Source organism: Arachis hypogaea, chromosome 18 (assembly GCF_003086295.3).
Source record: "Arachis hypogaea cultivar Tifrunner chromosome 18, arahy.Tifrunner.gnm2.J5K5, whole genome shotgun sequence".
Lineage (NCBI taxonomy): Eukaryota > Viridiplantae > Streptophyta > Magnoliopsida > Fabales > Fabaceae > Arachis > Arachis hypogaea.
Genome location: NC_092053.1, coordinates 129745670 through 129770971, shown reverse-complemented (window position 1 = coordinate 129770971; position 25302 = coordinate 129745670). Strand labels below are relative to the sequence as shown.

The following is a 25302-nucleotide window of genomic DNA, read 5'->3' as shown; positions in this document are numbered from 1 at the left end:
ATTTTTATTAGTTAAAATTTCGTATTATATAAAGAATGATATAATCTTCAATGTATTCCTTATATAAAATACAACATCAACAACAACAACAAAGCATTGTCCCACTAGATAGGGTCGGCTACATGAATCAAACGACGCCATTGTGCTCTGTCATGTATCATGTCTACAGGGATCGTTTACATGTAGATCTCGTTTGACCACCTCATTATATAAAATAAATAAATTAAATTTATTATCAAAATTTAAACACAATTAAACATATTATTGAACGTGTAAAACTTTTAATAATTGTTGTTGATTTATTCATACCCAAACTGTACATAATTTTCTTTTATATAATTATAATAATGCATTAAATATTGATTTGTAATTTAATAATATATTAAATATTAATTTTATATAATTATAATAAAGATATTTTTTTAAATTAATATAATTATATATTATTTATTAAATATATTTATTTTAACAAAAAAATATATTTATGAAAAATTAACATCTCACTTTTATTAATTAAAAAAAATTTAATTTTAGTATATTAAGTAAAAATAAAAATAGATTTATTATTTTAAAATTTATAAATATAATTAGATATTTGTATAAAAAAAATTAATATTTTTAACTATTGGACAAAGGATAAATATATTTATAATTTTTTTATGTTAAAAAAAAAAAAAAGAAAAATCGATATTCGGATTTTGGACGCTTTATCAAGGCTTTCATGTTTCATGCCGTCAGCCCAAATCAGAAAACCCTGCTGGGTTCTATTTAAGATATATTCTTCTTTCTTCTTTCTTCTCTTCTGAGAGAGAGAAAAAGAGAGAAACCGAATCGAATCGATTGCTATGGGAACCCCGGAGACAACACGCGAGCCCTGCCCTGATCGCATCCTTGACGACATTGGCGGCGCTTTCGGCATGGGAGTCTTCGGAGGCTCCGGCTTTCACTTCATCAAGGGCTTCTTCAACTCTCCCAAGGGTTCACGCCTCGTCGGTGCTTCACAGGCAGTTCGTCTCAACGCGCCGAGACTGGGCGGAAGCTTTGCGGTTTGGGGTGGACTCTTCGCCACCTTCGACTGTACCTTGGTCTATGTTCGTCAGAAGGAGGATCCATGGAACTCAATCATATCTGGATTCGCTGCCGGAGGATTTCTCTCCCTGCGTCATGGACCCGCCGTCGCCACGCGCTCCGCCGTGTTCGGTGGTGTCTTGCTGGCCCTTATGGAAGGAGGTATGATCATGCTTAACAAGACCTTATATGCGGTACCGCCTCTCACGGAGGAAGCTACGCTGGCTGGTTACCCTTCAGGCGTCGGATTTCCGGGTCAGCACGGTCCTCAGCCTTCTCCGCCGACGGCCTCGAAATCGGAGGCTAAAACTTCTTGGTTTGGTGGATTCTTCGGTGGAGGGAAGAAGGAGGAGCCGGCTTTTGGTAGAGAAAGCGAAACGAAGATTCTGGAGAGTTTTGATGCCCCACAGGTGCCGAATTTCGAGTACAAGTGAAAGAAACAAAATAGAAAAGGAGAAATAAGTGGTCTTGGGGGAACAAATTCAAGGGTTAGGATTAGGGTCGAGATTCTTGCATCAGCTAAGTATAGTTTTCAATTAATTTGTTCTTTTTAAATTGCTACTGTTATGCTATGTAGCTTAATTTTGTCGGGAAATTATGAACCTTTTAGAAGGATAAATGGATTCAGGTGGTATTGCACTCTGTAAATGTTCATTCTTTCATTATTGCTTAAAGTTTTCAAATTTAAGTATTATGTGCATGGTTGAGAAGCATATTAGTAACTTAGTGTTTTTTAGTTCTTTAATTCTCTGAGTACGTTCCCAGTTCTCAATATTTTTGGAAATGTGTGATTGAACGTCAACCTTGTTAGAAGTTAGGTCTTGTTAGACATCAACCTTCAATAATGTGATTTTTTTCTTGTTGAAATATTTATTTTGGACTGAGTGTTCAACTCATTATTTGATGGTCATCATTCTTTTCTTTCACCAATCACCAGAACCTTTTTCGGCATACAATGCTACCGTGGAACTCTCTAACTAGAAGAAGATACTGTCTCAGTTCTTCCTATATAATATAATGAACATGTTCCTTTAATTGCACAAACTCTGCAGATTCTAATAAAGATTATCTGCATGCTTGCTTCTATTCTAATTGCATCAGACTTATGTTATTCCTTTTTCTTTAGCAGTTAGATCACTGTATTTTATAATTGTGGGCTAGTAAGTGCCCTGCTTACTATGTATTGACATTTATATTCAGTGTTTGTAGTGGCTAAATTTCCAGATAAGTCCTTCCATTATTGAGAGTGCTTGTTTGGTTTTCTTTGGAGAAATAATAGTGTTAACTGTGCAGGCAGGGGTAGGCTCCTCTAAAAGTGTAGTTGATGAATTGGTGTGAAGAAGAGAAGAAGCAGTAGGCATGTAAGCAGGGGAGGAGAGGGCGGGTTGAACCCTAACGATTAATGTGCTAAACATAACCGCTTGATGTGGTGTAATTGAAAGGTAAAAAAGTGCAATAAGGTATCTGGTGTTCTAGAGACCAGTTTCTCTCTCAATTTTAGCTTCGGCAAAGTTAGTTACAAGATATCATTCTTGCATCTATATTGCTATTCCTCCTTGAACCTGACTATGGTAAAATAGTTAGATGGGGTAACATTGCAACGGGGCGGGGATAATTCAGCCACATCACTATCAATTTGCGAAGATGCGAGTGTCGTCAAAACTCCAGTATTACTAGTCAAATAACTGATCTTAGTCAAAATTTACTTTTATTGAGGAAGGGCCTGCTCTCTGGTTCTCCCATGGTATTGATCAACATTATTGCTTTGCTTTTACTTTAGAAGATTTTCATTGGCAACATGACTTGATGATGAAGTATGATTGGGACTTTGATCATGACTTGGAACTTGGAAGATGTTCCTGCTATGGACTTATGGAAAGATGACTTCTTATTGTGTTGAAAAGCAATATACCCTAATCACACATTGTTGTTCTTTTTGACAGCTATTTACAGTTATATGTCATTTCTGACCACTTTCTTCTAACTATTATTTAGAGAAGACTTTATCAGGATGCACATAGTTTATCTGACTGTTTGGTATTACCATCCGCAGTTGCAGAATGTAAGCTGAAAGATGGTAACTGGCTGCAATGGGATACTTTGCGTGTGCTAACCTGATGTAGTCAGTGCTGTCAAAGGTTGGTAATTTTCAGCTTTTGGTGGTTTTGGTTTGAGCATGAATGACTTTTCTTTGCGTTGTTATCAAAATCTTTCTGTTAAGTTATTTCTGTCCTAATGTTGTGTTGATATGCTATACCTTCGTTTAGTTTGTTCTTCGATATCATTTACTAACTCCGCCTATGTTACACTTGCGGTACATAGCCGGTCCCAAGCCCGGATAAAGGAGGAGGGTTGTGTTAGGTCTTCGGCAACCAACATAAAAATATAGCCGAACCCCCATGACATGAATCAAAGACATTATTGTTGTTGTTCGATATCATTTACTCACCATGGGCTATCCTTTCGTGCAAGATTAGCAACCATCTCTCATCTTCACAACTTAGAATCAGAGAAATTACCAGAATCCCGGTGCCAAGTTCCTTTTTACTATTGACAAATGTGCACTTAGTGATTTGTGACTAATAGAAACCCCAAATAGAAACAGGGGGGAGAGGAGCGAAAGAGATGCAATGTCCCTTGGGACTAAAATTAACATGAAATGTTGCACAGAACATACAGTAAAAGTTTCTGAGCCCAGCATAGGGTGTTCATTCTCTCCGAAACATAACCTTAAAATTCTCTCCCACTGACCAGTTTGGTATCAAATTGGCTGGTTCCTACGGATTATTGCAGATCCATTCCTAATGCTGAACCAAACCGGCTTGTTGACTTGTTCAGTCCGGTTTTAATAACTATGCACATATTCCTATATTCTCCCACTCACAATTGCACAACTCAGCAGTGAGTTACATGTAGTACGGTCCACTTGATTTAGTTCCCACCCCCCAAAACTTGCCGATGTAACTAACAATATCAATTGTTATGCTAGATTGTTAATTTCATAGTTTGATTTTGTTGTAGGTGGGGGGGACAGTGAAGATCCATGGATGTTGTTAATTTCATAGTTTGCAGTTTTGCACAAGCCTTTAGAAGCTTTGGTTGCTAAGTTCTTTTTGTTTGGCGCTTGGTAGTGTAACTAATAGCGGATAGCAATTAGCATCTCAGTGTTGATGTTGAGCCAAAATCCTGTGTGAAAATATGGTGGCATATGGGGGAAGGCATAGCAGCCTATGATGAATTTTACCAACACAGAGAATGAAATAACCCATAACGAAAAGAATGATATCAACTATCAACTAATGTATTACATAGAAAGTAGAAAAAGGAATACTATAAATAAGGAAACAACTCAAACAAGCGATACTATAGTGGTAACTGGCAACGTTGTTGGGCTACTCTGCTCTAATATTTCTTGGGCCTTTATTGGGCTTTTTAAATTCATATACACAACAAAGAGAAAAATCTTGGTTTGCCTATTTTTATTTTATTTCAAATTCATATTACCAACAACATTTCTATTTGAAAATGCAGTGGTTGTGTGTTAATTATGTTAATTTTCTTTTTCCTATGATATATTTATATGCATGAATAGTAATACTTCGTTTTTTTAAGCCTCGCTAAACATGCCATAAAGGGTGGTCTAGTGGGATTGTTCATGTCTTAAACAATGGGTTCTTTATCCAAATAAAATAAAAAAGAGCTTTTATTATCATATTATCCTAAATTAATTTCTATTATAAATTGTCTTATTCTTTATTTATGTAGATTGTTGTAGAATACATTGTTTCAAGTTTTGTACGTAATACGATGTAACACTGCAGCTATTTAGTAGCATGATTTGGCTAAAGGATTATATTGCTAAATTGTTGCACCCCAATACGAATCTAAAAAATTTTCACAATAGAGACAAAGTATATATAATATGATAATAATTTTTGTAATTATATTATTGTAAAATATGATTAGTCTTTAAATAATGTAACTAAAAAATTAAAGCGATAAAATAATAATTTAAAATTTTATTCTTCTGAATTTTATATTTTAAAAAGTTTCAATAATTTTTTCATTATGAATACAATTAAATATCTCTTTTTATATATGTTATTAAACATTTGTTTAAAACTTTATTTCCCGTACGATTATGGAGCCAATTTTTTATGATATTCATAACAGAGATAGTTCTTTCATAAAATTTAAATTAGAAGAAATATTAATAGATAAATAATATTTTTTTGAGTCTTAACCAATTTTTTAGAAAGAACACTAATCTTTTTTAAATTTGAGAATTGATTATTGGAACACATATTTAAATATGAAGTTTTCAAGTTGACTATCAAGTATCAAAAGTTAAATTAAAGAAAATTCTAATAGATAAAATTAAATTTGAAAAAAATAGAACATCAGTCAAGAGTTAGGGAATTGGAAAGTTTGGGATAATTAAGAGTAATTATAAAGCTGTAATTTATTTTGACTTCTAACTTTTTGTTTTTATTAATTTTTCTTTCTAAAATTTAATATTAAAATAAGTTTAATAAGATAATTCTTTTTAATTTGGGATTAATTATCACAATAATCTTATATATTAGTAGAGTTAAATTTAATAAAATAATTTTTATAATAACTTAATATAGTGGGATCAATATTAATAATATGATCGAGGCAAATAAATTTTTAAGTGACAATTAAATTCTTGAAGATATTGACTTTGGACTAATTTATTCTTGAAAAAAAAAAGTATCAATTAGGTTCTCTGAGATAGCAAACGGTGGATATGTATGTCCTTCTGTCAATAAATAATGCGAAACGAAACTGAATTTTCTATATATTTCGTTATTTAATTTTCTATATATTTCGTTATTTACAGTGGTGCATGACTCGTTACTGTCACATGAGTAGGAAAATTATGTAGTTTTGGACTTATCTTTTTAGTTTTCATATATCATTTATCAACTATTCTCTATTTATCATAAATTCTATCAAAATAAGTGAAGTTTTACTTCAAAAGTTGTTATCTGTATGACTATCTTTTACAGATAGACATGTCAGAGTAATTAACAATACATATAAATATTACCATTAGGTTTTAGTTGATAAATTGATAAAAGGACATTATGTGTCCACCGTTTGCTATTTTGAAAGACTAAATTGGTACTTTTTTATTCTTAGGGACTAATTTATCCGAAATCAAAATTTTGAAGGACCTAATTGTTATTTTACTCTAAACTTTTTTTATTAGGAGCTATCCAAGGGAGTTTAAAATTTCAATGGGGCACTTGTCCCCCTCCCTTGTGAATAAAACTGAGGCACTACGATTTAGTAATAAAGTCCTTAAAGAACTAAACCAATAGATCCTACATCGATTTAGTAGTACATGTAGCGATTTAGTAAACTATAAATACCCAAAGTACAACGATTTACCAGGGACCAATGTTGCTAATACCCAGTGACGAATGCAGAAAATTTTAATAGTGGAACAAATATATATATATATATATATAAAATAATTTTTATAATTAAATATTATGTATATATAAAAATTAATTATTAAATTATTTATTAATCATTATGTATTTTTATATAAATATATGTATTGTTTAATTTATTTTTAATGTATATTTGTTATTTCAATATATATACACAAGTAGTTATTTTTTATGTAAACATAACATGATTAATTTTTATAATATCTAATTTTACAAATTAAAACACTAAAATAATCATGTATAAACAAAGTAAAATATATTTTTTGTCCTTAAAGTTTGACAAAAGTTTTAAAAATATTCCTAAGTTTTATTTTGTTTTACTTTTGTCCCAAAAGTTTTCGATTTGCATCAAATATACCCCTGACGGCTAATTTTTAAAAAAATTTAAGATCGATTCAACAACAATTTCATAAGAACAACCCCTCAACACAAGCAAATCAAGCATAATTTTTATGCATTATTGTTATATTAGTATTTAATTTTTTGAAAATTTAGCCTTCGAGGCCGATGATATATTTGATGTAAATCGAAAACTTTTAGGGCAAAATTGAAACAAAATAAAACTTAGGGGTATTTTTAAAACTTTTGCCAAACTTCGTAAAATAAAAATATACTTAATCCTTATAAATATCTGTCTTTTTATATAGGATAATGCTACATATTCATATTTTTTTGTTAACCAAGTCCAATCAAATTTGTCTAAGACAACAAAAATCAGTTATGACTAATATTATTTTAAGTTTTATTGTTTAACTTTGTTAGACTTAATTCATAAAAAGACTTGGATGTGTAGTATTTCTTTTACATATATATAAGTAAATATTTATTTAGAAATTTACTTCTTATACAATTAAAAGTCAATTCTTATTGAGATTCATAGTTGAAAAAGTTCTTTTAATTAATATAGTTATAGAAAAAAAATTAAAACTAATATAAAAAAAGATAAATAACACCCTTTCGAGTTGATCTCTAAGAAAAAACACAAATTTCATTTAAATTGAGAATTGATTATTCTAATGACATCTAATATGAAATTTTTAAATTAACTATGAAGTACCAAAAGTTAAATAAAAAATTATTGTGGGGTCAAATTTAATAATTTAATGAGGGTAAATAAATATTATTATTATATACTACTCAAAAAAATTTCAAATCATAGTGGGGAGATTGCCCCACACTCATACACATACATCCGTCCCTGCTAATACCCAATAACCTAAAAAAACTGCGTTTAGAATATATCCTAAATATTTAAACAAATTTACCTAGATACATTTGTCATATTTATAGAGTTAATCAAATATTTTTATTAAAATTAAATATAATTATGTAACAAAAAAATATTTACAAAAATATAATATCTCATCGATATTCATTTCCTAATTATTAACATTTATATTGTATAAAAAAATTTCAAATATTTTAAAAATATCCGTATTTTAGTATTTTTAAAAGTTGATCTTAATTATAAAAAAAATATAATATATATAAATTAAGGTTAATGCCAAAACTAATGGAATTATGATGTTTCTGAAATACTTAAAATCTTTTTCTATTGTATAATTGACTTAAACTTTACCAATGCAGACTATGTGAATGATTATCTCGAAAATATGACCAAAATACAAAAGTTTGACAAAATGAATGGAAAAATAAGTGGTTGTTGAAATATTCTCTTTCAGGGATCGCAAGGGTTTATGGTACACCATTACCAGCCATCACCATCAATGTTGCAAGTAAACGACACAAAAATAATGAGTTGAAATTTATAAGGTTTATAGTCTACGCGGCACACTTGAATCAATCAAAGACCGCAACAATTGCGCCACTGAACTCGAAGTACCCAACAAGCTTGTACTTGGAAATGAGGTCTTTCACTCCAAATCTTTAATGTCACAATCAATCTCCATTACATTGGTCTTTAGCCCTTTACACAAACTCATGAATACTTGACTTTCTAAGCATAGAGTGAGTCTTTGTGAATATTATTTAGGATTCATATATATTTTTCTGGTATAATAATATACATCAGAAAATATTAATCTTTATTTTTTTAACCTTTCTTCTTCCACTACATTATTTGTTGATTAAAGAAAAGTTTATTCTCTAGCAATTATGTGAAATAATAGAAAATATCTTTATATTAGATATATTAGGTGAATAAAACTGATTATAAAAAATAAAAAATATTAGATGACTATCAAAATTTATTATTTTTTGTCATTAATATTTAATATATGGGTTAAAGTATCTCATTAGATTACTAAACTAAAGAAATTTAGTTGATAGCTAAAAGTGATGGACAAAAATAATAAATTCTGAAGATACTCTAGCATTTTTTATAAAAAATTATTACTATTAATTATTTTTTCTTACCCATTTTCCTCACTTATTCTATTTGCACTATTTAATATATTATTATTGTATATTTTTATTTTTATTTTTATTTTTATTTTTATAAATAGATACCTATTCAAAACTTACAAATTAAAAATCAATCTTAATATTTCAATAATTTTAAAATAAGGTAAAAGAAATAACTATTTTTAATGTCTTGACATATATATAATAAATACTTAATATTTTGAGTAAAATATCGTTTTTATCCCAACGTTTGGGGTAAGTCCCAAAATTGTCCCTAATGTTTAAATTGGTTTATTTATTTTATGTCCCTAACGTTTTAAAATATCGTTTTAGGGATCTGTTAATAGAATTGGCGGCGAAACAAAATTGAGACGATTTTAAAACGTTAGAGACATAAATAAGACAAAAACGTTGGGGATAAAAACAATACATAAAAATAAATTTTAATTTTATCCTTTAATAATATCAATTTTTTACGGTATATAGTTATTCAATTTTTTTAATCACATATAAGTAAATTACACTTAATTACATTACTTTCATTATAAATAAATTTATTTTTTTTATAATTTTACTTTTAAAGATTTTTACAGGAATATAATTTTTATGATCCTATTAGTGTTTTTGCCCGTAATAACATTACAGGAATATAAATATTTTAAAATTACGTTATTTTTATCCTGATATTATTGATTATAGCACAAAAGATTTATAGAATCAAACTAATTTTACAAAAAAAGATCGTAGGGAATAAAAGTCCTTGTTGACTAAAAAGAACAAGGTCTTCATAGATAAAAAAATCAAATAATAAGTTTTTTAGTTATTATTTTCATGTGAAAGAGTTTAATTTTTTACTAATAATTAATTTTAGTATTTATTATCTTAAACTTGAAAAAAATTAATGTGTATACTTTTATATTTGATTAGGTATTAAGTCTATTGCATAAAAAAAAATAATTAATTTTCATACTTGTTATTTAAAAATATTTTTTTCTTTATATATATATATATATAAATATACTTAGATATTAATATAAAAAATTTATATTGATAGTTATAAAATTAATTTAAAATCATTTTTTTAAAATAATTAAATCTTGATTCTAATTATTAATCACAATATTAGTACTTTCTCCAAATTATATGTAATAAATATTTGAAAGAAGAGAATTAAAAATATAAATTAAAAAGATAAGCGATAAAAATTTGAAACTAAATAAAAAATTAAAAAATATATTATAATATATATTTTTATGTGAATAATATTACATGATTATTTTTTAATTATATTTAATTATAGATTTAATGTATTTTTGTAATTTTATGAATTTATTTGAATTATATTATTTTATTAATTTTATTTTTTTGTAGAATAGAAAGGTAAAAAGAGATAAAGAATGAAAGAGAAAAGAGAAAGATAAAGAACAAGAAAGAGAGAAAGAGTTTCTTAATTTTAGAGGAAATGATTTTATTTTAATCATAATAAAAGAATATCTTGTGATACATTTTGGTTTGTCAAATTAGTAATATAAAATATAAATTATAAATTATATATAGAATGAGAAGGGTGGAGAGAAATAGAGAGAATGGAAGAAAGGTAAATAAGAGAATGAAGGAAGAGAGTTTATTAATAAGTTTAAAGGAAAATATTTTTATCTCAATTTTAATGAGAGAGTGTCATGTAACATATTTTAGTTGTTAAATTAGTAATATAATAATATAGTTATATTTTAATTTTAATTTAATATAATTTTCATTACAATTAGAGAATGTCATGTTACATATTTTAATTGTCAAATTTGTAATTATTCATTAATAATAATATATAAGAGAGACAGAGTGAATGAAAGAATGAAAGAGATAAAAAAGAGAAAAAAAAACTTTTTAATTTTAAAAAAAATATTTAATTTTAATTACAATAAAAGAGTACATATGACATAATTTAATTGTAAAATTAATAATATATAATAAATTAACAAAAAAGTGATTTGGTGTAGAAATGTTGTTTTTGTTAAAGACTAAATATTAAAAAATATTAATAATTTCAAATATTTTTTTTATCTTAATGTTATTTATTTATAAGTTTTGGTGGTTTAATATTTTAGCTAATTATATATTAGATTTATACTTTATTTAAGATTTTTTATACTTTATATTTAATTATAATAAAACTATTTTATTGGTACGAATGATTTGTAATTTTTACTTCAGGGTTGAAATCACGGTGTGTTTTACTTTATACACTTTTTTTTGGGTCAATATTCATTATAAAATAATGGGTAAATTAGGAAATTGCTTTATTTATGATTGTCAAAAACGCTCAATATCATTATTGGCCATTGACTCGATCTCCTACCGTTTGAAAGGCTCACGAATAGAAACAGAGCAAGACTCATAAGTCATAATTCATAAATGATTATAGAAACTGAGCCATGAATTTATGTTATGTTAATTAGAGTTGAAATTGAATAACGGAATAGAATCAGTAAAGATAAATACAAAAGTAGAAACTTTGTACAAAGAGAAATAATTAAGATTACAATAGTTTCAATGATATTAAATATATATTTTTTTATTTTTTAAAAATATTTCTATATTCTTAACAAAATGTCTTTAGAACAATTGTTAGATAATAAATTCCAAATCCATTCATCCTTAGTAGCTAATTGTTTTATGTATTCTGTAATCTACACGTTTTTTTTGTATCACTTGTTTCCTTTTTCCTCTTTCTTTTTAATTTCTCTATCAATAATTATTCAAATAGTGATTTATAAGTATCATAAATTTAGAGAAATAATGAAAATTAATCAATGATGAACGAATATAAATATTTAATAATGTAGAGTTATAGATTTTAGAGGTCTAGTTTTTTTTTTTTTTGAAATATATATTAACTGATGACAATATAAAATATTTTATTTTACACAGTCGTGCAATTATATCCGTTTTTTATAAATATTTACGCGATCAATTGAAATAGTAGTTATTTTATATTTTTGTACGACACCATGTTACGTGATTAGATACACGTGTAAAGTTATTTTTTATTGATAGTACATCAAAATTAAATTTATATTATTATATTATATAATTAAATATGTGCAAAAACTAAAACCTCTCTATAATTTGGTCAAAAATCAAAATTAGAGAATATTTAATTTAATTTAATACGATTTGATTTTGTTTAAAAAGAGAAATTAATTGTATTTATTACCCTGCATCTCCATTTCTTTACCAATAGAAAAAAAAAAAAAAAGTAACGGTTATAGGTGGTAGTTAGTTGTAGGTGTGTTGTCCATAGCCCATAACATAGCTGATATGGCAGTACGTTTAGTTGTTGTGTGTTTTACGTTTTACCACATCAAACAAACAAAACAAACTTCCACTCTCTCTCTCTCCTCTCACAACACTCCACTCCACACACTCCCATCTCTCTTGTGACTCTTTCTTCTCTTCTCTCGTATTATTATTTTTTTCCATCTTCTCCAACAACAAACACAAAATAATAATGGGCAAAGGAGGTACACAATCGTCATCCTCCGCCGCGGCGGCCACGTCGTCGCAACCAATAAGCGACGGCGTTTTGAAGAAGATAGTCGTGGCCTACACCTACGTGGCCATATGGATCTTCCTGTCGTTCACAGTGATCGTGTACAACAAATACATTCTGGACAAGAAGCTGTACAACTGGCCATTCCCGATCTCGCTCACGATGATCCACATGTCATTCTGCGCCTCCCTCGCGTTCTTCCTCGTCCGCGTCCTCCGCCTCGTGGATCTCCCCTCCGCCATGTCCACCTCCCTCTACATCTCCTCCGTCGTCCCGATCGGCGCCCTCTACTCGCTCTCCCTCTGGCTCTCCAACTCCGCCTACATCTACCTCTCCGTCTCCTTCATCCAGATGCTCAAGGCACTCATGCCGGTCGCCGTCTACTCCATCGGCGTTCTCCTCAAGAAAGAGTCTTACCACAGCAACACCATGCTCAACATGTTATCCATCTCCCTCGGCGTCGCCGTCGCTGCCTACGGCGAAGCCAGGTTCGACACCTGGGGAGTTACATTGCAGATTGGAGCCGTGGCGTTTGAAGCCACGCGCCTCGTCCTGATCCAGATTCTGCTGACGTCAAAGGGAATCTCGCTTAACCCTATAACTTCTCTCTACTACGTTGCGCCGTGCTGTTTGCTTTTTCTATCTGTACCGTGGCTCGTTGTGGAGTACCCTCTGCTGAGGGAAACTTCGAGTTTTCAGTTTGATTGGGTCATTTTCGGTACCAATTCGCTTTGCGCTTTCGCCCTCAACCTTGCGGTGTTCTTGCTGGTTGGGAAGACGTCGGCGCTGACCATGAACGTCGCCGGAGTGGTCAAAGATTGGTTGCTTATTGCGTTTTCTTGGTCTGTGATTCGCGATACTGTTACGCCGATTAATTTGTTTGGATATGGGCTTGCGTTTCTTGGTGTGGCGTATTATAATCATGCCAAGTTGCAGGGGCTCAAGGCTAAGGAGGCGCAGAGGAAGGTTGAGGGTGGTGGCGCCGGCGGTGACCATGATGAGGAGAAAGGGAGGTTGCTGCCGGATAGGGATGGAGACAAGAGGGGTGATCAGCAAAAGTGAAAAGATTTTGGTTTCCAAAAAACTGTTTCTTGAACATAGTCATTATCGTCATCTGTTTATCATCCAATAATGATATATATAAGGATGATGAGTTAGCAGAAATACGATGATAACTATATTTAAATAATGTTGTTAATGTGGTAGTTTAGTTTAGAAACGAAAACAATGGAGTAAAAAATAAAACATGGAGCAGAGGAGGAAGAACAAAATGGAGTCAGGACTAGTAGAAGGTGGCATCCTCTGCAACTTGAAGATTTGGTAATTTTTTTTTCTTATAGATATTTACAATATATTGTGACGGATTTGGGATTCGGAGAATTTGTTGCCTGAAGAGTGAATCACATGTGTAACTAGAATGAGAGTCTCAAATCCTTTTATTTATTTACTTTCCTTAGTTTTTCTTTTCATGCTGTGTTACTATAGGGACTTATATGGAGTTTTTCTAATGCTTATTTAAACATGATACATTTTCTGTTCAGTGTTTGGCCATATGATGTTGAATGAGTAATTAGTCATTTCTGACCATGAAAGATTGAGGCGCTGACAATACTGACCATGATTAATTTAAATTAACTTTGTAACCATGAAAGATTTGCTCCGTTTAACATTTCTAACCAAACGTCAATTTTTTAAATTTGCCGTTAATAAGCCAAAGATGTATTTGCTTTTGTCAAATTCTCAATTTTTTTGTGGTTAAATATGTCAACAAATATATATTTATTCCCTTTCCATTCCAATTCAACATCAATCCAGAAAAAGAATATATTCAAATCAAACCTCAATTCTATATTTTAAATGCTAGAAACATGATTGAAAAGAAACACAACACAAGTCCTATAACAATTGACAAAATTCATATCCTAATTTCTATAATTTCTCCTTTAATCTTTCCTATCTTCATAATTACTTTCATAATAAATATAGAAGAAGAAGCATGATAAACGCAGAAGAAGCATAATAGCTATCATAATAAATCCATATTCTACTCATAACTACATTTTCAACCTTTCATAACTAGGATTTCAGATTTTTGAATAATCCACACACTTATGAAGAAGAAGCACATAGGATCATTATAGTAAAATTAGGCAGTAATACCATGTTGGAAACCCAAGTTGAAAGGATACTTGCCACATAGGAAGCTTCACTAACGACAAATTTAAAAAGTTGACGTTTGGTTAGAAATGTCAAACGGAACAAATTTTTCATAGTTACAAAGTTAATTTAAATTAGTCATAGTCAGTATTATCAGCACCTCAATTTTTTATGGTCAGAAATGGCTAATTACTCTATGTTGAATCCATTACCCTGCTATGGTGACTGGAATTCATTCCTAGTAGGACAATTTTTCAAGAATAGTACGAGTTAGAATGAATATGGACATAACATTAGCGGGTCCACTGATATTTTTGTTACAAAATCAAAAGGAATCCGTGTTTCTCTGCCGGTCTTGAAGCGTATAAACTCATTATTGTAGGTAAATTGTCCAACCACCGAAAAGGACTAATTTTAATATCTTATAATATTGTCTGTATTTGACTCAGTGGGATCCAGTTAAAACGTGTATGTCTAATTTTTCTTCTTTAGATCTAATTTTTTTCTATTATCTTATATGTCGTATGGCTATTTCGTGAATGAAATGTTTGTTATTGTGGCTAAAAGAATTTTCAGAAAAAAGTGTCTTATCTTATTAGCATAAACTCAAATCGCACTTGTGTTCATATGGTAGAAACCACACTCGTTAGTTTTTTTGTCCTTCCTAATTGGCAATACCTCTTATTTGTTTTAGGTCGAATATTTTAAAGTGAAGCCATTTACAAAATAGGAAAATAAGGAATTAACCACGGTTAGATTAGTAATTTTCATCGTATCGAGTCTTATTACAGGGATTTAAAGATAATTAAAGTCTTTTTTTTTTTTTGCTAACATTATCATTTTAGAAAAACCAAATTTATTCCTTTATATTAATTTGATAAAATTATTCTTTCTCACTTCATAATTTTTATACATCTATAACTCTAGAAAAATTTATTCATGGGGAAGGTACGTACGTGTTTGCATGGGTAATTTTAAGGGTACGTAAAAGATATGGCCAATAATGAAATACAATAAAGAAATTGAGGAGTGGAATGCATGTAAATTGGATGTCATGTTACTATTTAAAAGTTCAATAGGGTGAGTAAAAGAGAGAGCAGAGTTTGTAAGTAATGAAAAAGAAAATGATATAAATTTTGTTCAACAATAATCAGTTTATTGTGTTCTATTTTAATAAAAAATATAATAATTCAGCTATGAAAATAAATTTCTGAAATTAGATGGACAACAAGTTTTTGTAGTTGAATGACAAGAAAGGGTACATCTACTTCCACTTTGGACATTCCTTTTACTTATGAACTTGAATAACTAAATGCACTTTTATAAAAGTTGTAATCCATTTTTCCTTGATTGGCCACAATCCAAACGTAACGTATCCTTGAGGGTGATAACTGATAACTCCATCAGTCCATTGTTTGTATCTATCAAAATCCAATTATAGCCTATGTTACACGATGATACATCGGCACACGATTTAAAATTTTTTATAAGGGATACGATCACGATATATATATATATATATGGGTCGCTCTACGGTACAGATGCAAGTTGGTACAGATATACAGATATTCTTTTTGGTTCACTATTAGATCGACAGATAGAAATTGGTGTCAGGGCTTGTCTAGGTGATGGTGGCTGTGGCTGAGTCAAGCCTATCCATTGCTAGTGTTAGTTGGTGGATTTCTGGATTGGGTTGTGGCAGTATTGGATTGGATGTTCTAAATAATGAATTGGACCTCAAATGTTTGGATTTTGTTAATAGAAAAAAAAAGAGAAAGCAGCCCATGTTTAGCAATCAGCAGTAATAATGGAGCCTCAAATGGAAATTTATGCTGCCTTCATGTCAATTTATTTTTTTAATACTTTCTAATTCTTTTCATATTTATCTGATTTAGAACCATTTATTTTTATTTCGAGAAATCGAAATGATTTAAAAAGTTCATTTTAAAATAGCAAAATTTATATCACATTTAATTTAAATTGTAAAAAATTTTAAAGATTAAAACACAAGAATAAAAAAATTAATATAAAGTTTATATATAACTGTGCAATGATCTATATTTTTAGATCTACTACATTAAGATATTAAGTTCGTAGACATAATCCTAATATTTGTATGAGATTAATGAGATAGCATAGAAACTTAATTGTGTTAATTTTTTTAAAATAGTTTTATTAGTCTTTTATTGAATAAATGACCATTTATATCAATAAAAAATGAAAATACTAACATATGTATCCACACTAGATCGAAACTAAATTTGTATCCACGTAAGATGTTTTTCGTGTGATAAAAGTAGGGGTGGCAAAACGGGTCGAGCTCGTCGGGCCGATCCGCTAAACCCGCTAAAAAGGGCGGGTCGGGCTAGGATTTGGAGCCCGCCAAATTAAAAAAATCCGCTAAACCCGCACTGCCAAAATGGCGGATTTTTGCGGGACGGGACGGGCCGGTCCGTGAGGCCGAAGACTTTTTATTTTTATTTTTTTAATTAAATAATAGAGTGATTACTATTATGAAATTAATAATTATAGAATTTTTAAACACTTTTTTTTCATTTTTTTGTTTTTATTGTTCTTTTAGTTATTAACTTTATTTATTTTATTTTACAATTTCGTATATATGCTCAAATTATGTGACTTATTTTTTAAAATAAAGATGATTCTATTGGTAAATATTATTTTAAACAATTTTATTAAAGTTAAAATTTAAAAAAATAGTAAAAAATTATATTATAATTTAACTATTTTTTATTTGTATTTAATTTTTTAATTATTATTTTTTAGTTAATTTTAATAATTTTTATTTAAAAAAAAAAAGTCAAGCGGGCTAGCCCGCCAATCCGCCATAAAGAGAGGCGGGCTAGCATTTTGAACCCATGTTAGTTGGCAGTGCGGACCGATCCGTCCCGTTTATGGGGCGGGTCGGCCCGCTTTGCCACCCCTAACAAAAGTACCCTACGTGGCACTCCAACCCTCCAAAGACAAGGTACTTTTGTCACACGGAAGGCATCGAGGACAAGTTTAGTTTCGATCTAGTGTGGATACATATGTCAGCATTTTCATCTTTTATGTGTACAAATGGTCATTTATTCATCTTTTATTTATGTTCTTTCAAAAATATAACTTTATTATCTTATTATTATTATTATTATTATTATTATTATTATTATTATTATTTGATAAAAATAAAATATAGATAAAGAACCAGTTTACCAATCAATTTTTTTTATACATTTTACTTCAGTAAAAGTATTTATTCAGCATAAAAATAATTGTCATAAGATCTTTTATTTTTTGAAAATGCTTATTTTGTATTGAATAAATAATATGAAATATATATATATTTTTCAAATATAGAAAAATAAATAAATAAAATAAAAATATTATTTGAATATTCTAAAGAATAAAAAAACAAAAAATTAATCATCTTAAAAAAGAAAGACATAAAAAATGTTAAATAGTAATAGTTTCCATTATGTTGTTAAACTTAAACTACTACTCTACTTCCCTTATTTTGTTTCATGCATTATATATACTTTGCTCCTAGGTTCAAAATTTTTATATTCGTCACGGATAGTATATGATCCGATAATATGACATAATATAAAATATAATATTTTTTATAAAATAATAAAATTATAGATAATTAAAGACATTCAATATAAAATTAAAAACATAATTTTTTAAAAAATTAGTCAAATAAAAATATCTAAAACTTTTTTTTTAACCATTAAAATTTAACTTATCTAATCAATTAAATTGCGTATTAGTTTACTAGAATAAATCAAACAAGGGCCGAAGTATATATGTGATCCTATTCCCCAACAAACCAATAAAACATTCTAATTTCCAACATTAACTAAATGTCTAAATATAATACTGATACTAATACAGTGTCCGAAAAGAAAGCTATATTAAACTAACATATAATTATATAAGCAATAGGGAAGGGAAATAATAATAATAATAATAATAATAATAATAATAATAATAATAATAATAATAATAATAATAATAATAATAATAATAATTATCCTAATTATACTCTAATAATTATATTCAATTAATTGATATACATAATATTAAATTATATGATACTTAAATATCTAATCAAATCAATTAATTAATATAATTAATCTATTATAATAAATTATATTTAATGTGTTAAAAGAAATAAATCAAAAAATACTTTTAGAAGCATGCTACGTCAACTTTATCATTAAGTGCAAAAATCCAATTTTTATATAATAGAATAGATAGATTTGTCATTCGATAATTTCATTAACAATTTTTATTTAAATATTGACCAAACATGTTTATGAAAATTTATCAATTTAGTTATTAAGTTATATTGAAAATATAATTTATGTAATTGAAAAAATGAACTAAATTAATAGATTTTGATAAATATATTTAGTTAAAATCTAATTATTTATGTCAAGTATTATGTATGTTGTTAATTAATATTTTTATTATCAATTGTTGACGAAAATTGTTAATGAAATTACTGAAGGGCAAATATGATTAATTTGTAATATTTAAAGCATCAATTTGATGGAAAAAAAATTTTAGGGATGAATTTAAAGAATGTCCCGCCTTTCAGTGACTAATTTGACTATTAACTCAATTAAACTTAGGTTTAATTACTCTGTTGGTCCTATAATTTTGCGAAATTTTCAATTAGGTCCCTATACTTTTTTTCTTTTTAATTGGGTCTCTGCACTAATTTTTTTTCAATTGAGTCTCTACAGAATTTAAAGAATGTCTCGTCTTTCAGGGACTAATTTGACTATTAACTCAATTAAACTTAGGTTTAATTACTCTGTTGGTCCCTATAATTTTGCAAAATTTTCAATTTGGTCCCTATACTTTTTTTCCTTTTAATTGGGTCTCTGCACTAATTTTTTTTCAATTGAGTCTCTACACCATTTTTTTCTTTTTATTTGAGTTCCTGTACCAATTTTTTTTAGATGGGTCCCTATACAATTAAGGAAATTACTACTAAGAGGGACCAACAAAATAGGGACTTAATTGAAAATTTTATGAAATTATAGAGACCAACAGAATAATTAAACCTTAAATTTAATCATTCATGTAAATTATATCTATTTAAATTTCAAATTAAAAATTTTATAATTCAAAATTTTAAGTTAAGTGAAGAAAATTAAATTAACTGAGCGAATTAAATGGGTTGATCTGTTTAAGTCCGCTTCATTTATAGGCCATAATTTTTTAACTCGAAGCATAATTTTTCTAGAATTGAAGAGAGTTAAACTCATTTAGAATTTCTTTATATGTAAATGCATATTAATATTAGTTTTTTACACAAGTCTCTTAAAACAATTGTATTGCTGTTATGTTTATTTTATTTTGTTGATTCAAACAACCTAATAAATCTTTTTTCAATATTTTATATTAATTTAAATGTTACAATGTAATATACACTTTATATTTTGACTCTACAATAAATTTAAAATTTATATTATTATGATAAAAATTATAATATAACATAATTGTTATTACATAAGTATTTATTTAATAAAATATCATAATAAATTAGAATTTATATTTATACAAAATATAATTTTTACATTCATAAATATAAATACATATGGCAAAAAAAATTAAAAAAAAGTGATATGCATAGCATCAGTTAATATGATCCAAAAATAAGTGATGTCCAACAGCATTTTGATTTAAGTGATGAAATCCACACAATATTTCAATAACAAAATAATAGCCCAACAATGATAAGCCCATCCATGATATTTCTTTCCACCAGCTTAGCTTCAATATGGAACTATATGAAGCCATTGAATTAATTTCTCTCACAAGGAGAGCAGATTTCTCTAGTTAGCTAGAGCGACTACTTTGACAGTAAGCTGGTTCATCTCCGGTAGTGGAGCTTTCACAAAGAAAAAATAGAAATATTAACCAAAACTATCAGAAGTGTCCGAGGCTAGATCTCATCTTTACTAGTAAGTACTTCAAACTCATGGCTATTTTGAGAGGAGAAATTCTTCACTTAGATGAAGACCATCATGTCGGTGAGTTCCAAATAACAAAGAAGCTAGTTGGAAGACTTTTGACAGAAAAAAATGTAAACAAGATTACTGTTGAAAAAACAATAAGGAGAATGTGGGGTGAGCCTCAAGGATTGATTATAACAAATATGGGCACAAACACATATTTGTTCAATTTTAAAAATGAAGAAGATGCTATGAAGAGTTATGAAGAAGGTCCATGGAGGGTGGACGGGCATATGCTCAGCTTGCAGTGGTGGAGGCCAGAGCTTTCCTTTGAAGAGGTAAGTTATAATTCCCTTGCTATTTGGATTCAAGTTCATGCTTTGCCTTTGGAGAAGTTGAACAAGAATATTGCAGAGAAGATTGGGGCCTCATTGGGCAAAGTGTTGGAAGTAGAAGATCCATATGTTGATGGAAATCTGCTTAGGAAGTTTTTGAGGGTTAGAGTAGAGGTAAATGCTTTGGAGCCATTGAAGACAGGATTTTGGTTCAGGAGAAGTGATGGTAGCTATTCAAGGGCGTCCTTTAAATATGAAAGGTTATGTGATTATTGTTATAATTGTGGAAGGACTGGGCATGATAAGAGAGGATGCAGAGAGGTGATAGCAATGGATAGTGAGAATTCAGGTTTACCAAAATATGGGCCAGACCTTTCAGTTCCGGGGCTTAGGTCTATTACTGCAGTGGCTGAAAAAGTGGGAATCAGAAAAAAGGGTGGTGGTATTAACAGTTCAGAAGGGAGTTCATCGGTGGCGCGTGGTGAAGACATAGGGAATAGTGAGTGGGTATGAGAAGGAGATAGAAGAGAAAGAGAGGCAAGTCAGGAGAAGGTAGATAGAGCCAGAGCTAAGGGTATAGGGACAGGCCTACATTTTGCTAGAAGGTTCTCACAACAAATAGGATGTGTACAAGTGGAAGAGGCCCCATTTTATCAGCAGGATCAACATATGGAAGTAGAAGGAATCAGTGAGAAAAGAGATATACAATTTCTCGAAAATAGTGACACTCAGCACTTGGGAGAAGAAACGAAAAAAGATAATGATAGATATGATGGAATTGCAGGAGAAGAGATGGATGGGAGTAGGAATCTTATAAATATGGAGAAAGGGCCTAGTGAAATGGAAATTGGGCCAACTTTAAGTGGCCTATTTAACACTTTGCAACAGAAAAGGAATGGAGTAGAGCCCATACAAGGGATTCATAAGCAAAAGACTTCAATAATGCAAGAGGTGGATCACATGGACAGAAATGAACAAACTGAGGAGATCTCTCACAAAAACCAAGAAAGTACAAATGGGCCTGGGAGAAATGATGAAGCATTAGTTTCCGAGAGGGTTGATGTGCGCCAAAATCCAGCCAAGAACAATTTTCAATTAGGCAATAAGAAAAGGGCAATTAGGAGAACAACAAGGGGCGGACATGAGCAGGAATTGGATTTAGACAGAAGAAAAATTGGAGGCAAACAGGAGGGACACAAGTTTGACAACCTTGAGAAGATCCAGGCACAATGGAGCCAAGAAAAAATGCCAAAAAGAAATGAGAAGCAAATTCACACGACTGAAGATGGACGGAGTTACATTGTTGAACTTGCAAATGAAGAAGAGGAGGAAGAAAAGAACAGCAGCCATGCAACAACAGTAACATATGAGTATGAGATTGATTTGGTTCAGAGGATTGTTCATAGCTTAAGACTGAAGAGAAAAAGGGAGGAAGAGGCACAGGTACAATTAGAGGATATTATGGAAGAAGTGAAATACTTGACACAGTTTCAGGGAACTAGTAAGAAGAGCAAAATGGTCCAATCAATTTCATGGAAAGGGCAACGAATGCAAGAAGAGAATGGCAATGAAGAAGTAATAGAGGATACAAAGGCCGAGGAGGCGGGCCTAATCATGCCCCCAACTCAACCATGAGCATCATAAGTTGGAACTGTCGCGGGTTAGCGGCTCCTGCGACAGTTTCGGAACTACATAGTCTGTGTAAACAGATTAAGCCGACAATAATCTTTTTAATTGAAACAAAAGCAAAAGAAAAGACTATAAGTAGAATTAAGAAGAGACTTCATTTTGAAAATGCCTTTTGTGTAGAACCCGGGGTCTGTCCGGCGGTCTATGTCTGTTTTGGAATGCAATATATAAGGTTGATATTTATTTTTGGTGTGATAACTATATTAAAGCTCGAATTGTGGATAAAGAAGGAAATATGTGGTTATGCAATTTTGTATATGGTAATCCTAATTTTAAAAAAAGACAAGAGCAATGGAGGGAGATCACGATCAGTAGCAGAAATGAAGGTGAACCTCAGCTCTTCATAGGAGACTTTAACGACGTTTTGAGTCAAGAGGAGAAGGTGGGTCTGCATCCGAAGCCGCAGAATCAAGTTAGAGACTTCAGAAATTTTGTAGATTCAAATGCTCTCATAGATTTGGAATTGAAAGGAGGAGGGTTCACATGGTTTAGCAATCCAAGAAATGGATTTGTGACAAGGGAAAGAATAGATAGGGCGATGGGCAATTGGGAGTGGAGGATGATGTATCCACATGCCTATCTCTCGTCAATGCCTGCTATTAGTTCGGATCATAGTCCACTAATTTTAGATTTGAACCCTGTGCATAATGTTAGAAGGAGTTTTAAGTTCGAAGCTTTTTGGGCAGACCACGAAGATTGTGAGAATGTAGTGAGAAGGGGTTGGAGTAAACGAGAACCTATTGGCTGCGAATGGGAGAGATTAACTAATAAAATCAAGAGTTGTAAGGATGAGTTAAGAAAATGGAGTAGAACTACCTTCAAACGGGCGGACAGAGAGATTCATTGTTTGAAGGAGGAACTTAAAAAATTACAAGCCTCTGATTTTTCAGAAGAAAAACAAGAGCAGATGCAGAATATAAAGGAGAAATTAGCTAATTTGTGGAGGCAAGAGGAGAAGTATTGGGGACAGAGAGCAAGGGTAAAATGGTTGAGGCTAGGGGACAGGAACACCTCTTTCTTCCATGCAACCACCATTCAGAGAAGAGATAGAAATAGAATTCAAAAATTGAAGGATGCCTCAGGACAATGGTTGAATAGCAAGGAAGAAATAATGGAACACATTGTTAATCATTTCACGGATTTGTTCACTTCCACAAGAAGACAGAATTTTGATAGCACTATTAGAAAAATCCCTAAGAGAGTTATAGAAGAGATGAATAATGAGCTGCTAAGGGAAGTTTCAGATGAAGAAGTTAAAAAGGCAGTATTCAGTATGGGAAGTCTCAAAGCACCTGGGCCTGATGGTTTGAATGGATTGTTTTATCAAAAGTATTGGGATGTCATTAACAAGGAAGTGTGTGAAGCAGTGAAAAGTTTCTTCAGAAGTGGATACATACCGGAGTGTATTGGGGAAACTACAGTTGTACTAATACCCAAAACCAAGAACCCTGAAAGTCTTAATCAACTAAGACCCATTAGCTGTTGTAATTTTATTTACAAAATATTGGCAAGGGTCATAGTTTTAAGACTTAAGGGAATAATGGAGAAAATAATATCACCAATACAGAGTGCATTCGTGGGAGGGCGTCTTATTCAAGATAATGTAGTCATTGTGCAGGAAATATATCACAGCCTTAACAAAAAAAGTAGAAATGGATCTCAAGATATGGCGGTTAAATTAGATATGAACAAAGCATATGATAGGGTGGAGTGGGATTTTTTGGAACAGGTCATCACAGCTTTCGGATTTCATGAACGGTGGGTAAGATTAGTGATGGAGTGTGTTAAAAGTGCCAATTACCAGTTCAAAATCAATGGGGACTTGTCAAGGAAAGTGAAACCACAAAGAGGATTACGACAGGGAGATCCGCTTTCGCCCTATCTTTTTATTCTTGCAGCAGAAGTGTTTGCTATATTAATGGAGGAAGCACAAAAAGAAGATAGGATTTCAGGCCTAAGAATTGCCCCAACATCCCCAACAATTACGCATCTCTTATTTGCAGATGATTGTATTATTTTTGCCAAAGCAAAAGAAGATGAGGCTTATCAGATAATAACAGTCCTTAATGAATATACAGAGGCCTCAGGGAAAAGAATAAACTTAGATAAATCTGGTATTACTTTTGGACATCAAGTCTCAATACAAACAAGAGTATGCATTGAAGAAATACTAAATATGTCATCGTGGGAATCCCCAGGAAAATATTTAGGACTACCTGCAATTTGGGGAAGATCTCAAAATCGGGCTTTGTCGTGGATAGAAGAGAGAATTGTGAATAAGCTTGAAGGATGGAAAGAGAGGTTACTAAACCAAGCTGGCAAGGAAATTCTAATTAAAGCAGTTGTTCAAGCCATACCAGCTTATGCTATGAAAGTGATAAAATTTCCCAAGCAGTTTTGCAAGAGAATCAATTCAAGAATAGCGCGATTTTGGTGGGCGACATCCGGAAAGGAGAGAGGTATTCATTGGAAGAATTGGAATATAATAACAAAGAGCAAGATCGAAGGGGGATTGGGATTCAAGGACTTAGAAATGCAGAATATAGTATCTTGCAAAACAAGCATGGAGAGCTTTGAAGAATCCAGATGCAATGTGGGTAAAAATATTACAAGTTGTCTATTACCCAGAGGGCAATTTCTGGGAGGCGCAGGTTGGGAAGAATTCTTCGTGGATATGGAAAAGTATT

General features: G+C 30.5%; 3 protein-coding genes across 5 annotated transcripts; all 3 read left to right on the top strand.

The window, feature by feature from the left end:
- Positions 1-649: 649 nt before the first annotated feature.
- LOC112770852 (mitochondrial import inner membrane translocase subunit TIM17-2) lies at positions 650-4622 on the top strand. 3 transcript variants are annotated; one of them, XM_025815293.3, is made up of 4 exons: positions 650-1586; positions 2362-2510; positions 3122-3206; positions 4090-4622. In XM_025815293.3, the coding sequence occupies exon 1, from the start codon at positions 846-848 to the stop codon at positions 1500-1502; it is 657 nt and encodes a 218-aa protein (XP_025671078.1). In that variant the 5' UTR covers positions 650-845; the 3' UTR covers positions 1503-1586; positions 2362-2510; positions 3122-3206; positions 4090-4622. The 3 variants fall into 3 exon arrangements, with proteins under 3 accessions (XP_025671078.1, XP_072080629.1, XP_025671077.1); XM_072224528.1 differs by having other exon boundaries at positions 2649-3206; XM_025815292.3 differs by having other exon boundaries at positions 2362-3206.
- Positions 4623-12099: 7477 nt separating this feature from the next.
- LOC112771358 (probable sugar phosphate/phosphate translocator At4g32390) lies at positions 12100-14005 on the top strand. Its single transcript, XM_025816082.3, has one exon. The coding sequence runs from the start codon at positions 12424-12426 to the stop codon at positions 13525-13527; it is 1104 nt and encodes a 367-aa protein (XP_025671867.1). The 5' UTR covers positions 12100-12423; the 3' UTR covers positions 13528-14005.
- Positions 14006-20794: 6789 nt separating this feature from the next.
- Positions 20795-21439, top strand: LOC140181493 (uncharacterized). Its single transcript, XM_072225112.1, has one exon. The coding sequence runs from the start codon at positions 20795-20797 to the stop codon at positions 21437-21439; it is 645 nt and encodes a 214-aa protein (XP_072081213.1).
- The last annotated feature ends 3863 nt before the right edge of the window (positions 21440-25302 follow it).